Source organism: Lutra lutra, chromosome 4, assembly GCF_902655055.1.
Source record: "Lutra lutra chromosome 4, mLutLut1.2, whole genome shotgun sequence".
Taxonomy (NCBI): Eukaryota; Metazoa; Chordata; class Mammalia; order Carnivora; family Mustelidae; genus Lutra; species Lutra lutra.
In genome coordinates this window covers 40,212,047-40,230,257 of record NC_062281.1, presented here as the reverse complement: position 1 = coordinate 40,230,257, position 18,211 = coordinate 40,212,047, and the positions used below count along the sequence as shown (strand labels likewise).

Sequence of the window (18,211 nt, the reverse complement as noted above, 5' to 3'; positions counted from 1 at the left end):
GTGAGTATATGCAGAGAAATGAAGAAGCCTTCAAACTGTTTTTTTGACAACCCCAATGTCTAGAGATCAGGAAGATGAGAAAACCAGCCAAAGAAAATGAGGAGTATCCAGTGAGGCATGAGGAGAGCCAAGCATTTGAGGTCCCAAAAGCCAAGGGAAGAAAGAAAGCATTTATGGATAAGCAAGTGTCAAATTCAGCTCCATCAAATATTTGCAATTTAATGCTAACTAGTGATCTCAACCTTGAGTATTTTGCTAACTCCTACAAAAATTCTAGGAAGGACAATTGATATTTGAGAGTGGGATACTGTGTAGAACATGTTTATATTTATTCTTTTCTTAAAGAATTTTTTATTTATTCATTTGAGGCAGAGAGATACAGAGAGAGAGAGAGCAGGAGCAGTGGGGAGAGGCAGAGTGAAAGGGAGAAGCAGACTCCCTGCTAAGCCGGGAGGCCAACATGGGGCTGGATCCCAGGACCTGCAGATCATGACCTGAGCCAAAGGCAGATGATTAACCATCTGAGACACCCAGGCATCCCTTTATTTATTATTTCAGAGATTGCCTAAGCAATGCTTCTGTCTTGGAAAGCTACATATCAGGGCAACATTATTTGGATACTTTGAACAGTATCATTCACTCGTTTATTAATTTGACAAGTATTATTAGATGCCTCTTGGCTTGGTGCAGGAGGTGCACTAACGAACTAACAAGATCCCTGTTCTAATGGGAGAACTTTGATTTGAGGGGCTTTACTGAGGCCAAACATCACTTCCTCTACCAGTCTCTCCCTGGTTTTTTCCCGTAGCTACCCTCCTTTCTTTGTACATGTCTCTTTCATAAAGCTCAACACATTTAATATAACTGCCAGTGATCACCTCTGCTGGGAAACTCTGCCCTCTCATAAGGAAGCAAGCCTACCTTTGTCATCTTTTATTTTATTTTATTTTTTTAAAGATTTTATTTATTTATTTGACAGGGAGAGAGATCACAAGTAGGCAGAGAGGCAGGCAGAGAAAGAGGGAGGAAACAGGCTCTCTGCTCAGCAGGGACTCAATCCCAGGAACCTGGGATCATGACCTGAGCAGAAGGCAGTGGTTTAACCAACTGAGCCACCCAGGCGCCCCTTTGTCATCTTTATATACAAACTCCTTCATAGGTAGGTTGGCAGTATGGTCTCTTATTAAATCCTAGGAAACATTTGCAAGAGAAAGGGGGCACTCTTAATAATCATACCAAGACAAAGGATATATACCAGGGCTGCCCAGGGCAAACAGGGGTGTATGGTCACCCTATGCCCTGTTACTGTCTCAATAACTATTGAATAAATACAATTTGCTCCTGAAGAAACACCTTTACTGAAATATGGCTACATATTTTGCTTTTTGCTTTAATTGAGGATCAATATGTAGGAAATCATGTTAGGAAAAGTGTTTCTGCCTCTTTTGTAAAACTGTTATTGGAGACTCTATTAGTTTGTTCAGTGTTCCTCGTATAAAGAGCCACATAATAATTCCTCTTAGGATTGTATGCTGGAGAAATTGTTGCTTTTTTCAAGGAGCTGCTTTCTTCTCCTAGATAATGAGAGCTCTGCGATACATCAATCTTCCCCGTTACCCTGCCAGCACGAACTAAAGCTAAAAATTATATCCTCAAATTGCTGATAGGGTATCATGTCAGAGTTCCCAGTTGTGACTTTCTTTTTCCTGAGACATTTCTGAGCACCTACTATGTGCTGAGCTTTCTTTCTTAAGCTGGTAATATGGCAGAGATCCACACTGATGTGATATTTGCCTTCATGTCATTCTCTTGGTTCTAGAGAGTTTGAATGCTTTTAAAATATGGTATTAGGATCTTTTAGGAAGTCTTTAATCCTTTCTGGAGAGGGTAGGTATTAAAAACAAATTGGGGGGTGCCTGGGTGGCTCAGTCTCAGACTCTTGATTTCCCCTCAGGTCATGATCTCAGGGTCCTGGGATCCAGCCCCACATCGGCGGGCTCCACACTCAGCGGGGAATCTGAGATTCTCGCCTTCCCTTTCTCTCTGCCCCTCCCCTTGCTTGTGATCTCTCTTTCTCTCTCTCTCTAAAATAAATAAATAAATCTAAAAAAAAAAAAAAATCTAATAAAGTGCAATAGCCCAGCACATTAGATAGGGGTGTGGTGTGCTAGGAATGGAAGGCGAAGGGAGAGGCATGAAGTCACTTGAATAGACCAACTGCTGTGAAGCTCATATTCGCCTATTATTGTTTTTTCGTGAGGTTTGAGACCCACTATTATGCTTTTGAGAAAGAAAAAAAGGCAAACTTATGAAAATAGAATTACTTCTAAAATGGTATTTACATCTTTACTATTAGCAAAGACTGCTTGATCAAATAAAGCATATAAGAATATTGTCATAATCCAAAAATACTGTAAGTGCCTGTCTACAGGCTGTAGAGAAAGTGAAGCTATTGATTGTGTTTTAATATGTTACGCCCTAGGATTGAATGAATATTTGTGTTCTAGAATATAGTCTATTTTTGCAGGACAAGAAAATAAATACTGTATTTTTTAAACAAATAACTTGGCCGCTTATAAGAAGATGAACTCAGCTGTTATTCCTAGAGAAAGTCTTAAAGAAGCCGCTCTAGTCTTCCCAGCCAGGAGAAGGGGATTAGAAGTCCACTGGAAAGCACTGTCTTAGTTAGTAAACACCACCATCAAAACCTAGAAACAGGTCTTTATGTTTATTTACAGTGTTGAACAGTGTTGAAGAAGAAAGGTCAACTGAAGGAAGGCTTCCTAACTTAGGCAATTAAGGACTTCCTTTTGAACCTGAGGAAGAATGGGAGTGTGGTGGGTACAAGAGGAGAAATTGACAGGGTGATGCCCTAAGAAGGAAGGGTTGAAAAGGACAGAGAATGAAAAAGGCAGAAGAGGCTGCTTCTGTAGAGCTGCCCATGTTGGACATTTCTCTTCTTCTATGACTCCATATTGAAATGTGTATAAAACAGCTAGCATGAAACACTTGACCAATGTATTATATTAAAAGAATTGGGCTCAGTTGGGTTAGTGGCTTGCTTCAGCTCAGGTCATGATCCCAGGGTCCTGGGATCGAGCCTCACATCGGGCTCCCTGCTCATTGGGCAGCCTGCTTCTCCCTCTGCCTACCACTCCCCTTGCTTGTGTGTGCTCTCTCTCTGTGTCTCTCTGACAAATGAATAGATAAAATCTTTTAAAAAATAAAAAAAAGGTAAACGAATCAAAATTTCTTTGTGGAGATCTTGAGTCCCACTGATTCTGAGTTTTGACTATGTTGCTCCAACATGCAGGAATAAAATTAAAAACGGAGATTGACATTAACTTGCCATGGAAGCCTTTTTTAAGTCTATCTACGGAATACTCTCGATAATGCATTCTTTTTATTCCTAAAGGAAATGTGAATATAGTAGTCATATTTCCTCTGTAATATAAATGAAATTCATATTTCTTTTAGCCTATGTTTATGCCATATTTTCAGCCTTCTCACTCACTGTTGTTACCATAGTGACATTTATGGAGGGATCATGTGTCTTCAATAGGTTTAAAGGCTATCCGTGGACTTTAACCAGCTCAAGAGGAGACTTACTGAGATCTAGAGCGCTTCAGATGACGTTGTAAAAATCGGATTGCCTGAAAACAGAGGTTCAGCTCACAACAGAATCCTTCTGTGCATACCCAGAGAATGATAGGGTGTGAGAGGGCTCTTCAGAACCCATTTATTCTGTTTCCATCTCCAGGCAGAACAGCAGTGAAACCACAATAGGTGTCTGCCACTTTAGAGGTGATGTAACTTACCCAAGACTGCCCATTCCCCCAGGCTACAGCCAGTATCGCTGTCAAATAAAAATAACTTACAGCCTTCCACCTTGTCATCATCCCTTTTCTGGTTCTCCCTCGGGTACTCAAGAATGTTCAAAACTGAATACTGGAGACCGTCAGATATAAAAAGCTGAACTTCAGGGTAGATCTGACCAGAAAGTCAAACCTATTCTTGGCTCTGCACAGCAGGGAGGGATTGCTTTACCTGTTATCCAATCCTGACAGCTGTTGGGGCAGAAGTTCTATGAAGAAACCCCCTCCCCACCTCCACTCCATGAACTGGGAACTCCAAGGACATTGACACCCCTGGGAAAGGTGATTGCAACAACTCAGCACATAGTATCATAAGATGGTGTGCTTCTGAGAACTTGTTTTGAGCCCTCCCTCCACCTGACCCAACAGTGTTACCACCATCATCTGTAAAATATTAACTTTATGGGGCAGAAATGTGGTACTGGCCTCTGTCAGGATGGATTTTACTTTGAGGATTGAACTGAGGAGGCTACATTATGAATTTGAATAGGAGTGTCCTTTTTTTTTTTTTTAATTTTTTTAATTTCCTTTTATTGTTCCAGAAAGGAGTGTCCTTTTTTTCTCCATCTGCTTTTGAGATTGCAGTGTCACTTGAAGTAAAAACCAAAGACATGTCACCAAGGTTATGAGAAATTAAAAGCTTTCAACAAAGAAGAAACCAAATCTGAGGAGAGAGTAGATGTTGTTGAATTTGATTTCTGAAGAAGCTCCTGGAATTTTACAAAATCCAAGAACACAAACATCATTTTTGTGTTTATCTTAAGGAGTTACTGATTTAAAGCATGTAATTTGTATTTTAAACATTTTTCTTCTTTTTAATCTTGCATTGCGCCCAAAGAATACTAATAGTTACCAAATTGTTCTTTGGCAGAGTAACCTGACCCTCTCAGAACAGAAAAAAGAAAAGAAGTGTAATAGGATGTGATTGTAGCACAAGGCAAAGTTGAGTCCTCAACCCTGAGCAGATATTATCTAATGCAATGATGCTGACCCCGGTTCCCTGGGAACATTTCTCTTCATTACATTATATACATTACACAGCAACGAATGACAGTTTCCATGGCTCCTAATAAAGAGATTTTTCTCTTTATTACGAGAGCAAAGTGGGGCTTACAGAGACCATCTGACTTATCTTTGAGCTTCTCAGCCTCCTCATCTGTATGCCGTGGCTTCTCTCATCTGGTGCTGGTTATCTCAGGAATGAAGTATTCAGTCCCTAGAAGCAGGTTTCTTCCTACACTGCGAAAACAGGAGGACAAATACCGTGTTACGTGTCCTAAAGATGGCTGAGCATCACTGCCTACAGTGAGCTTTTCAAATCTACACTGAGTGCGTCCCTAGCAACTCCCGGCATAGCAAGGAACACGGATGTTTGTAAGGACACATCCCTGAGAGGCAGCAGTTCTAACAGCCTACTGACCTGGCTTCCTCATTCTGGTTTCTTTGTGCAGAGGCATTTGTTTTCCCAAGTCCTTCACCATGTGCTAACAATTAGACAAGGACTCTATAAATGAGTGTCACCGATGGTGGGTGGTGTGTTTTCTTAGTCCTTTATTGAAAACATATGGAGATGTTTATATATAAATAGAAAACAATAGAATGCTGCCATCATGTTAGCAGCAGCTAGCAAAATTCTACATGAACAGAAATTGAACATGTCTCTACCTACGCCAGAATTCTGGTTTACTGACATCGGCACATCCTGTCTAATTCGGCTTGAAAGGATGTTTTATTATTTTGGGTTTTTTTATTCCTAGTTGGAAGGAAATTGTGAGGCAAGTGTTGTTTGGTTTTTGCTTTTGTTTTGTTTACTTCTTCCTTTGCCTAATCAGATTACTTAATTAGCAGGGATGATAAATTCGGCCCAAGTAGACCTTGTATCATGATCATGGAAAATAATTTTAAATGCCAGTTAAAATTTAAATTTGAAATACAGTCCCTGTATTTTAAAATTAAAAGTAGAGGACTGTGGCCTGACAGTTGGGAGAAAGCTTCAGCAGGCAGGGTAGTGGAGGGGTGGAGAGCTCCAGCTTTCGGAAGCAGACCTTTCCATTCGCATTCTGGCTGCTCCACTTACTACCCGGGTAACTTCGGGAATGTTACATGATGTTACTAAACCTCCACTGCTTCATCTGTGAAAGAAGAAATATCGCACTTGCCTCATAGCATGATTGTAAGCATTACAAGGGATAAGCTGGAAAGCCTTTCACACAATGTCTGGCACATAGGCAGCACTACAGAAATGCCTCCTATCATCACTGTAAGCAGCTAACTGGATGGTTTATGTGGAGGCCGTCCTTAGACATTTGAGAGGTCCAGATGCTTCGTAAGACCAGTAAGGACAACCTTATTAAGGACTAATTTTGCGCCAGGCTTTACAGTGAACTCTTTCTTACAACTCCATGAGCTGCTGCCATTATCATACCCATTTCAAAGAAGAAGAGACTAAGAGGTTACATAGACCACATGAAGACGCACAGCCAATGACTGACTGACGATCAAACCCAGTCTGAATAATTCCAAAGCCCATACTCTTTATCTCTCTGCTAGACTGGCTGCCACACATACCTTTAAAAGCTTATTTATATATATTATCCTCTGTGTTCCTAGCAACATCCTGGAATATTGTACAGAAGCATTCACAAACTATGGAGCCCCCTGTCCCTGGGACATCTGCTCATTTGCAGTTGAAGACGGCCAAGAAGTCCTTAATGCACATTTTGTGAGGGGCCCTGACAAGTTCGACTCATGCAGCCACTTTCACTTTGACCCACAAAGGTCTTTCCTTTGAAGGTGCTCAAAGCTCCATGTGCCCAGGCTCATTATTCTCATTGGAAGAGAGCATTTGTCCCACTCTACAAGCTGGAGAAGCCAGAGGCCAAGATGGCATGCCTTGGGGACCGAGGGAGAAAACCAGTCACCACCCGCCTTGGTAACCCAGCAGAGAACAGAACAGAGTGGGTCCAGGGCTGTGTCCACCTCACAAGACGGCTCCATATATTGGGTCGGTCTGACAGCCAAACTGCTACCTAGCCTCACTTCAACCTAAATAGTGCAAGATCAACAGAGCTTTGTCTAATATTCTTGTTGGAAAGATGGGATCTGCCTGCAGTAGGGGAACCCTCACTAATATAAGATCATCCAATTTTGTTTTCATTTGCAGCTTATCGTGATGTTTCTATTCTCCTTTTTACACGAGATCAAGTTTGGGGTGGAGAGTAGCAGGGCATATAAAGGGAGAAGGTTAGGACTGCTAAACGACGTGTCAACTTCCTGACTTAGCGCCTGTGTGCTAGTTACACAAACGAGTCCTGAATGTGAGACGTCAATGCAAATATTTTGCATATTATTAACTTGAATGATGCTGAGGTAGCCACAGCTGAAAGTGGACATGACACTTTTTTTTTTTTTAAGATTTTATTTATTTATTTGAGAGAGAGACAGTGAGAGAGAGCATGAGCTAGGAGAAGGTCAGAGGGAGAAGCAGACTCCCCATGGAGCCGGGAGCCCGATGCGGGACTCGATCCCAGGACTCCAGGATCATGACCTGAGCCGAAGGCAGTCGTCCAACCAACTGAGCCACCCAGGCGTCCCTGGACATGACACTTTTTATTATAAATGCCTCAGGTCTTTCTCTGAAAATCACCATGAAGACAGAAACCCCTTGGAAATGAGAGTGAAAGCATGAGAAGACTTCTGCTTTGTTAACTTTCTCAGTCATTGACAAGGACAGCAGCAACGTGATGGTGTCCCAGGGCCCCCCCATCAGTCCTATAGATGCTGGCAACATCCTCCTTTAGAATCCAGCACAGTTCTTGTCCTTGAAACAATAGTATACTTCCATGGCAAGTTAGGAAATCAGTGTAAAAAGGAATCTGTTCTAGGAAAAGAAAAATGCAACCCTCAAATTGTTACATAAGTGAAAAACCATTTGAATTCCTAATAAGCCTTCCTTATCACTCCATCCCATGCTGGCGATGGCAGGTTGGAGTCCTGGGAAGCAGAGGATTCCAGACCCAGGCTCTACAATTTGCCAGCTGTGTGACTTTAAGCAAATCACTTGACCTCTCTAATCCTCAGTTCCTTTTCTGTAAAACAGCACTAACCATAAAGCCGCTTTGTCTACTTTATGGGTTCGAGAAGCAGATAAATGGAGATTGCAAGTACGAAATCTCTCTGGAAGCTCTGTGCAAATATTATTGATTTTTACTAGCTGAGTAGTAAGGAATGACTAGCAGTGCCGTTCATTGATAGCGTGGGAATAACTCAACCTGGTGGTTGGTAGTGGATCAGTCTTGGAGAAGTGAATGGCTCCTGGGAAGCAGATAGGCCAATGGTAAGGGCCTTAAACTTGCGAGTCTAGGGCTCTGTGGTAGTTTAGTTGTACAACCTGGCCGACAGCATCTCCTATTCTAAGCTCTTGCAGCAACATTATAGGCTACGTGAAATCACTGCGTACTTTCTTAGCAGACATTATTTGGGAAGCCTTCACAAACTAGTGGCCTGACAGAGTTACCAGGGTTTCCAGTGTACACCAGCAAGAGCAGTGTTTCATGTGTCGTCCTACTGCCTTCCTCCCAGGAGACTCAACAGATGGAATAACAACGTCAGAAACCCAAGACAACCTGTCCGTTTGATGCCTAGAAGCTTTGGCAGAAGTCACAATTAAAATCAGATCAAATACCTATTTAGAGGAAAGAGGTACAGGGAAATAGGTCCTCGGGGTACACTTTCTTTTGTCTGAGCTTGACTCCCACTATCTGGGGATACCTACCACGTAGGAGGAATTATATCCCAGTACACACTAGGCATTTGAGAAAATTGGTTGAAAGACTGTGACTGCTAGTAGAAAATAATTGAGTGACTCCAATATGAGGCTTTATATTTCCTTTCATTATATTTTTTAAGTCCTTCCAAGTCAACTTGAGTTTGGCAAATCCCAGAATCAGTAATTGTGCATCTCAGAACGCTTAGATAATATGCAGACCAGACCCTAGGTCAGGCAGAGCGCATGTGTTTTGGCAAGAACCGCCTAGGAGATAAAGCATTTGATTATTGTTGTTTGATAGTTCCCAAGGAGAAGGCAACAAAGAAACAGATAATGGACCAAATACTTTTCTCTCTTGTTTAGGCAAATATTTCCAACTACAGCCTGGTGATGGAGTCTGATGAGGGAACCTTCTTACCCTCTGGGCTGCAATTCACTGGCAGTGAGAAGGCCAGGGCCATCATGGAGGAGGTCATGAGGCTGCTGCAGCCTGTCAATGTCACACAGGTCTTTAGGACTGGAGAAGGGACAGACATTAACTTCTGGATCCAAGCTGGAGTGCCTGGTAAGACCAAAAAATGAAGTCGGATAAAGATGCTATTCAAACTTGTCACAGCAATACCAATAGGCCAGTTAATATGTGGAAACTCTAAATTTTTGTCTACAAATTATAGTCTGATGATTTCCAGGCTTGGAATAATAATATTCATTTGTGTTTGTTTACCCGTTTGTCTTCTTTTTCTAAATAATAAGTTTCTCACTCCCAGAAATTCTGTTTTAATGATTCTGGGATAGGGCCTACAAATCTGTTTTTGGTTTTGGTTATTTTTTTAACAGGTATCTGAATGGTGATCTCATGACCAAAATTTGAGAAATGGAGTACTGTTTATTATTATTACTTATTATTATTATTACTGATATGCTTCTAGTTTTGGTTCTATGCTAGGAAATCTTCTCTGACCCAAATAATTTCCTACCCAAGTACCATGGTATCTGAAATTTTACCAGTAGAGCTTTACTCTTTGAGGGTTGGGTGCTTCCTACTAATCATTTTTTTCTTAGTGAAGTCTCTTAGAAGAGATTGGACTAAACTACTTTTCCCTGATCAGTGATTTATTAGGTTGATATTTTTAAGACAAATCCTGGGGAGGGGTGAACTTATGGAATAGGAGTAGGCTTCAGGAGGTCCCAGGACTACAAAGTAGAATAATCTTAAAGAGGACAAACTTACACTACTTCACAAATTTGTCCTAGACTGGCCACGGGAAAGGGTTATTGATGATATTAAGCATCTATGACCAGAACCTGTTCCGTCATTATATCCATAATCAAAAGCATTGTTAAAGGGTTTTTAACAGATTTTTAAAATTTAAACTTTAAATTTTAAAATTTACAGATTTTTCTATATTTGTATTATGTCAATAGGAAGTCTGCCTTTTCAGTAGTTTTAACATTACTGTTTCCAGAACCATTTCTGTGGCTACAAAACATTTCACAGATTAAAAAAAAAACAAAACAAAACAAACAAAAAACCAAAACAAAACAAATCTCTCCCTAGATCCACCCTACTTCATTTCCCCCAGCCTACAAAGTAGATTTCACCAATAGCATACTGCGTGGATATAAGACTTTTTAAAAGCTTATTCTTGAGATAGTGTAGATTTTTTTAAAGCATATTTTAGGTTTTAAGTTTTATAATAATCTTTCATAACTAAAAATAGAAGGAGCTCTCCTTTATTCTAACACAAGGACCTAAATTCTCTTCAATAGTATGTGTATATTTTAACCATATTTTGAAATATCTTAAAACAGCCTTTGCATTTAGGGTACTGTGCATCGTATGGACAGATCTGAGACTCCCTACATATCTGTCTGTCATTTTTACTCATGATCAAGGTGTAAGGGAAGGGAATTTGCCCTTTTAAACAGTATGGAATAATTGGCTTGAATTCTAGATTTTTCCTGAGCCATAATTTTTTTCAATAGGAGTCTTCTTAAAAATTGAGAAAATCTGAGTTAGTTTGCAGGGTAGTAGCTGTGAGGAAAAGACTGACAGACTGTGGGTGAACTGGAGTGAAGGGGGGCGCAGAGGAGGAGCTGAAACCAAAAACACAGGTAGAACAAAGAAACTGGTACTCACTGCTCCGAGGAATTGTGTGCTTTTGTCGCATTGGATAGTTGAGAATTTGCTCTAGCTTTTTCCCTCCCATGTAGATATTCATAAGAATGGTTCTGTTTGGAATTAGCAAGTTGATGTGATTTTCTTCACAAAGGTAAAGAGGCCTTTTCCCTCTTGCCAAGTTGAGGTCAGATCTGATCACCAGCTAATTAGAGGGGAGTGGGGAATATGAGCCCCATTATGGTTTCTTTTCTTTTTTTTTTTTTAAGATTTTATTTATTTATTTGACAGACAGAGATCACAAGTAGGCAGAGAGGCAGGCAGAGAGAGAGAGGTGGATGGAGGCAGGCTCCCTGCGGAGCAGAGAGCCCGATGCGGGGCTCCATCCCAGGACACTGGGATCATGACCTGAGCCGAAGGCAGAGGCTTAACCCACTGAGCCACCTAGGCGCCCCCCCATTATGGTTTCTTGATAAATAATACAATGTACAATTTGCTGAGTTCCTGTTACTGATCAGGCACTCCGTGTGGCTTTTGCAGACACTCTTTTTTATCCATTCAGCCATCCTAAGAGGAAGGTACAATTATCCCTGTTTTGCTATTGAAGAATCGGATTCAGAGGGACTAAATAACTTAGTCAAAGCTATCCTGCTCTTAAAGGGCAGAGGTTACCCTGAGAACAGGCCACTTTGTTTTCAAGGCTGGTGGCCCTTTTCCCACAATGTGCAACAACACAGGGGAGTCTGGAATGCTGAGATGGTCCTCCAAATCTATGGCAGTGTCTGAAATGTTTGTCTTACTCAGCTCTTGCTTATGCAAAGGATTTCAGTACATTCCTGCTCCAGAAAAATTTACCCCTGGGGAAAGGAGTTTGTTATTGTAAATAACTACTTATTTCTTCTCACATTCTTTATTCCACTCCCCTCTGTACCTCCATAGATCAGGAACGTTTGTAAAAAGTCAGTGGTTCATTTAGACTGCAGCTAATGTTTCTTGGAATTCTTTTTAATTTCTTTTAGGATACCAGAAGATGGAACCAAATTACTGCTGCCTTCCCCTATTACCATTGAGCTATCTTTTGATATTTCAAATATGAGCTATTTCTGGAAGAAATAATAGAACTGTTTATGTTGTATCTCTTGTAACCTATTGAAAATTTCAGGAACTTTAGAAAAAGGTAAAGAACCATAGTTAAACAGAAAAAGAAAATAAAAATATACCAGCTATGTACCCTGTGTTCCTGAAAACTGGCACGTTGTAGTAGCTTAAACCTAAAGATGGAATTAGAAATACTAATTAGGTTACAATTTACATAACTGCTCACCTAACTTTTCAAAAATGAATGAGAAATAATGTTCCCAAAAAAAGAATGTTCCCCCCAAAATATTGTTCCCCAAAAGAGAAATAATGTTCCCAGAATTTTCTTCTTTCTCTTCTTCTTTCCTGTCCTCCAATGATTGAATAAATGTTTATTGAGTCCCTATTGTGTCCTAGGCCTATCAAATTTCTGTAGCCTGCTGGCTGGTCACCAGTTTTTTTGCATGTTCTGTGTGTAGTCAGTAATGAGATACTAATTAAGAACACAGAATCAAAATTCAATATGTTTTCATTAATTATAAAAGCCAAGTAGATTGATTGATGAAAGTTCATCTTTGGAAAGGAGAGATGCTGTCATTCATATCTAAGATACTCCCTGTTTAGATATTTTTATACTCCAGCCTCTCCCGTGGCCACTTTCTTCCATACTTCTTCCTATTCTTCCCCTCCAAATCCCCTCTCTTAAGGCTCACTCTGTATTCATCAGTGTCCGTGAATCCTTCCTTAATAGCTCATGACACCCTATTGCTTTTCTAAATTCCAAAACACTTCTGTGTCCCACAATCTGGCATTTGAATTACACACTAATATTGTTCTTGGATTACTAGGAGTATCCAGTGATCGATTCTTTGAGGTTAAGGTCAATGGTTTCTATATAGCTTCCTCTATAGTTCTTAGTTTAATTTCGAGAAACATTTAAATTCTTATAAATCTGACATGAGAGGAGAAAACACAAACACAGAAATAAATATTTTTTCAACAAGCTTTGGGTCCCTCGTATTAGGATTGTGGACAAAATACAGGATGCTGAGAAAAGAAATGTAAACGTAGAAAAAATATTGGAAGAATGATATAAATTAGGGAGGCTAGAACAACTAGGATTATTTCCATTAAAGGAATAAAGACTGAGAGAAGATGCTGAATAATATCTTCTAGTAATTTAATGTTTCTCCTACATAAAATGGTAAACAGTTGTTTTCTGACTCTTTCAAAGGCAACATGAGCATGACTGGAGTAGTCTAAGAGGGATTTAGGTTAGTCTCTATTTGAAAACTCCAGATAGCAGAAAGGTTTTACATGTCAAATGTTAGCCTAATTCTCTGATTATGAACTTCAGGGTGAAACAGTGAATATGTCAGTAAGGAGATATAATCCCTGTTTTCCAGATGTCCTCACATGCTTCCTTCTTCAACATCTACTTTCTTTAGAAACTCTAATGAGAAAAATTATATACTCTCTTAATGTGACCTGAGAGAGTGAGCCCACCCTGATTCTATATCTACCAATAAGAGTTTCCTTGTCTGCTTCAGAATCTGAGAGTCAACCTTTTCCTAATGTTGTTGGCATGTGGTAGAAAGTGTGCTGGAAAGAATTAGAGAGTGTTTTCTGGGTTTTGACTTCTAGCTGCATGTGCTATCTTAGGCAAATGATGTAATTTTTCTCAGCCCACACTCATTTCTTTTTTTTTTTTTTTTAGTTGAAGTATAGTTGACACATGTTATGTTGGTTTTAGGTACAAAGTTGGTAATTTAACAAGTCTATATGTTATGCTATGCTCACCACAATGTAGCTACCTCCATAATGGATCTGTCACCATACGATTCTATTATAATACCATTGACTATATTCACTATGCTGTGCTTTCCATCTCCATGACTTACTTATTCCATAACTGCGAGCCTGCACCTCCCATTCCCCTTCACCCATTTTGCTCATTCTTCCAGCCCCCTTCCCTCCGGCAGCCACCAGTTCTCTATATTTATGGGTCTTTTTCTGCTTTGTTTCTTCATTTGTTTTGTTTTTTAGGTTGCACATACAAGTGAAACCATGTAGTATTTGTCTTTCTGTCTGACTTATTTCACTTAGCATAATACCTGCTAGGTCCATCCATGTTGTTGCAAATGACAAGTCCTCATTCTTTTTATGGCTGAGTAGAATTCCTGTGTGCGTGTGTGTGTGTGTGTGTGTGTGTACTATGTCTTCTATATTCATTCATCTACTGATGGGCACCTAGGCCACTTCCATATCTTGGCTATTATAAATAATATTACACTAAACATAGGGGTACATATGTCTTTTTGAATTTGTGTTTTCATTTTCTTTGGGTGAATACCCAGTAGCAGAGTTATTAGACCACATGGTATTTCTCTTTTTAGTTTTTTGAGGAAGCTCCATACCATATTCCACAGCAGCTGTACCAATTTACATTCTTACCAATAGTGCACAAGGATTCCTTTTTCCACATCCTTGTCAACATTTGTTATTTCTTGTCTTTTTGATTCTAGCCATTCTGACAGATGTGGGGTGATATCTCATTGTATTTTTTATTGCATTTCCCTGTTGATGAGTGATGTTGAGAATCTTTTTATGTGTCTGTTGTTCATCTGTATGTCTGTACTCATTTATTATTAAGCATTCTTACTAATTATCTGCTCTGTGGCACTGGAGAATCAGTAGTAAAGAAGACAGACAAGATCTGTACTCTCACAAACTATGCATTCTACTGAGTGATACTTGGTTTTCTTACCTGCAAAACAGGTATGGTAACCACCCAGCCTCAATATGTATTCCTTCTCCTCCTCTGTCCCCTGTCTCACTAACTGGCACCACCATCCAGAAACCACACAATCATCCAGAGCACACATCAACATGATCTCTATGTTCCCTTTACTCTGAATTTCATTTATTTCCTAAACTTGTTCACTCCCCTCCACCACATAGACCTCGTCTCATCAGTATTCACTGATTTTCCTGTGGCAGCTTCCTACTACCATCCCAACCTGCATTCTTGGTCCCCTTCCATCTAACTGGCTCACTGCTTCCAAAATGAACTTTCTAAATTGAAAATCAGTCTATCAGTTGGGTTGCTTTTGCCTGCAAAATGAAACAGAAGACCCAACTTAGAACGGCAGTAAGGAGATTTTGAAATTCACTTAAAAAGAGCTCCGGAATGCTCCAGAAAACATAACAGAATGCTTGATTTCGTCATCTACCACATCAAGGACCTTTCCATCTTTCCACTTTGCCATCCTCAGCATGTTGACTTCTGTCTTCAGGCTTGTCCCCTCCTGGTCCCAAGATAGCTGCAGTTGTTCCAAGCAACAGATTCTCACACATTGTGCAATAGTGGAAGAGAGAATGCCCTTGATGGATCTGTCTTCTTAATCACAAGGCAATCTCTCCCAGAAACTGCAAAGCAGATTTTTCTGTAGTCTCATTAGCCAAAATTGTAAAACATGTCTGTGGCTAAATCAGGCAGTGGCAATGGAATGGACTTACCAACATTGGCTTATATTGACCAAAATTTTACTTTCTGAGCCTAGAGGGGGACCCAGTCACACTGAAAATGTAGCCTCCTGATATATGAGAAAAACTGGGATTCCTCAGAAAGAAGGTGAGGATTTCTACTCTAAGCAACTATGAATAGCCGCAATATCTGATTATCTCTGCTTCTTCCTTAAAGTTCTTCAGTGTCTCCCCATTGTCTTCAGAGGATCATGCCTCTTCCCAGCGTGGCATTCAGAGCCTTTTTCGTTCTACCCTCAGGCTGATATGTAGCCTCCTCTCTCATGGCTCCCCACTCCTTTCTGTTCATCTCTTACAACAAGTCTCATTCACTGAAGCTCTTGGTGCACTCTGAGCTCTCACACTTCCTTGCCATTGGACCCAGTTTTATCTTCTTCAACGGCGAATTCCTGCCCATGCATGATTCAGTAACTTGTTCTCCTCCTCTCACAAGCCTTCTTTGACCCCTACAGATCCATTAAGTGTACCTTGGGTATGCTCCCATAACACCCTGTCCTTGTGGCACTTAGCTTTTTCCTGTGGTTATGGTGAATTCCTCCGAATTCCCAGACCTGGGAAGTGCCTGGCCCTCAATAAACTGCCCATGAATCAAATGCTGACTAGGTACGATAATGTGAAGGAGGTTGATAAACTCTAATGCCATAACTACAAGTCAGGATTGCTTTAGTAAGAACTTTGCTTTGGGCACCTGGGTGGCTCAGTGGGCTAAGTGTCTGCCTTTAGCTCAGGTCATGATCCCAGGGTCCTGGGATCAAGTTCTGTATCGGGCTCCTTGCTCAGTGTGGAGTCTGCTGCTGCTTCTCCCTCTGCTCATGCTCTCCCTCTCTCTCTCTCTCAAAATAAATAAATAAAATCTTTTTAAAAAAGAAAAGAACTTTGCTTCATTGAACTGTCCTCTTTCCTCACATATTGAATTGTTTTTCAATTAAAATTTCAATTAAAATCACATTTTAATTTCTTACATCTTTTTATGATAGTTCAGACCACATTGAAGTACCAAATATGCAGATTACTCAGAATTTCACATATTTTCCATCTTGCTTATTTCTGCCTAATACCTCATATGACAGAACTAAATTAAAACTTTGCATTTCTACATTTTCAAAGGCCTTTCTTCTAACATGTTCCAAGGAAGAAGAAGATCAGGACACAAGTAGGAATGGTAATGTAAAGTAAACGGGAGTTTCTGGACCCAGGACTCATATGGTCCCAATCACCAGATGGAATAGTGCAGCACAGCAGTTCCATGTCCCCTGCTGTCCTTAATTTAAAAATACCTCCGTTATGGTGACAGTGCTTTGTGCCAGTAATGTCTGGAGGCATGGTGCATGGTGAGCAGACCTCACCCCACTGGGTACATGAAAAGGGCACTCTCTGGTTTGTGACTGTAGCCTTCACTTAAGTAAGTGGGCAGTTTCATCCCATCAGCATGCCATGGCTTAAGTGCAAAGTAGAAACCAGGTGCTTTATACACTGAGGATAGAGATGGAAAGAACTTAGTAGGTCTCTTGCTCTTGTAGAATTTACATTGTAGTGGGTGGGGGAGGGGAAGAGGAAAGTGGGAAGAAACAGGCTGTAACACGGAAATCAAGAATGAAGAAAAATATTAGAAAGTGAGAAGGGTAATACAAGGAATTAAAGAAAGTGGCTGCCTCTTATCTCTAACTCAAGTGAGTCAGAGCTCTTGTTTAGGGGCACCTGGGTAGTTCAGTCGGTTAAACGTCTGTCTTCCGCTCAGGTCGTGATCCCAGGGTTCTGAGATAGAGCCCCATGTCAGGCTCTCTGCTGAGCAGGGAGCCTGCCTCTGCTGCTCCCCCTGTTCATGCTCTCTCAGATAAACAAATAAAATGTTTGTTTAAAGAGCTCTTGTTTAATATTCCTTGACTGCTACATGCTAGATAGGGATGTATGTACCTATATATACGGTCCACATCAATAGCACACTGCTGGAAGCTGCTCATCACAACAACTAATAAGCTTATTCTGTTCTTCCCCCCTTGCAGTACACCTCCTTCAGCTCCATGAAGCCATTGACTATCTGACCATTGCCGACATGGCTCATGCCCTTTAGAATCACTGACTACAGCCTAAGGGGAGAAGAAAGCATTATTTATACCCTTGGGCAGTGAGTCATGCACTGCTTTATGAAGTCTATTCTGTTGTGCCTTGATTTGTTACTTAAAGCATGCATTTTCACTTTAAAGTTAATATTCTTTGTATTTTATCTCCTTAACTGGATTGAGGACCAAGAGAGTATTTTATTCATGGCTTATATACCCACAATACTCATTATTACCTGCCACATGATAGATCTACAGTAAATGTTTGCTGACTAGATGTATTGATTTGAAGAGGAACACAAGAAAAGTTAAGTCATATAAAAAGGAGTTTTGGGAATAGCACCAGGATAAATACTACATGCAGAGTAACTACAGGAGCTCCTAAGATGGAAGACAGGAAAGGCCTTGGAAGAGGTGAGCGTAAGCTCAATTTTGAAGACTGTCTAGTATCAGAATGGGCAGAAGGGGTAGAGAAGGGCAGTTCTGGTGACAGAAATAGGGGCAGGTGAACAACTGGGTTCACCTGAACAAAGGCAGGTGTCCCAACTGGGAAGGATTAGGAGAATAACTTCACTGAGCAGAGGATTCATCTTGGAGAGCACTGGGTGGTAAGAACAGTGGAGTTATCTCTGGGCCAGAAGAAGAAGAGGCATACATTTCAGGTAAAAAGCTTGTAGCCGATGTGAAGTCATCAGACGTCTTCAGCAGAAGAGGGAGTTGATGAGAACAGTGTTTTAGATGAGAGTCCATAAAGTTCATTCCAGCA

At 40.6% G+C, this 18,211-nt stretch overlaps 1 protein-coding gene across 1 annotated transcript in view; it reads left to right on the top strand.

The window, feature by feature from the left end:
- CPQ (carboxypeptidase Q) overlaps nucleotides 1-18,211 on the top strand; it is a 486,593-nt gene that overhangs the window by 400,755 nt on the left and 67,627 nt on the right. Inside the window, exon 7 of the mRNA XM_047725337.1 lies at nucleotides 9,007-9,208. Coding sequence (XP_047581293.1) covers nucleotides 9,007-9,208 — 202 coding nt within the window. The remainder of the gene's footprint in view (nucleotides 1-9,006; nucleotides 9,209-18,211) is intronic.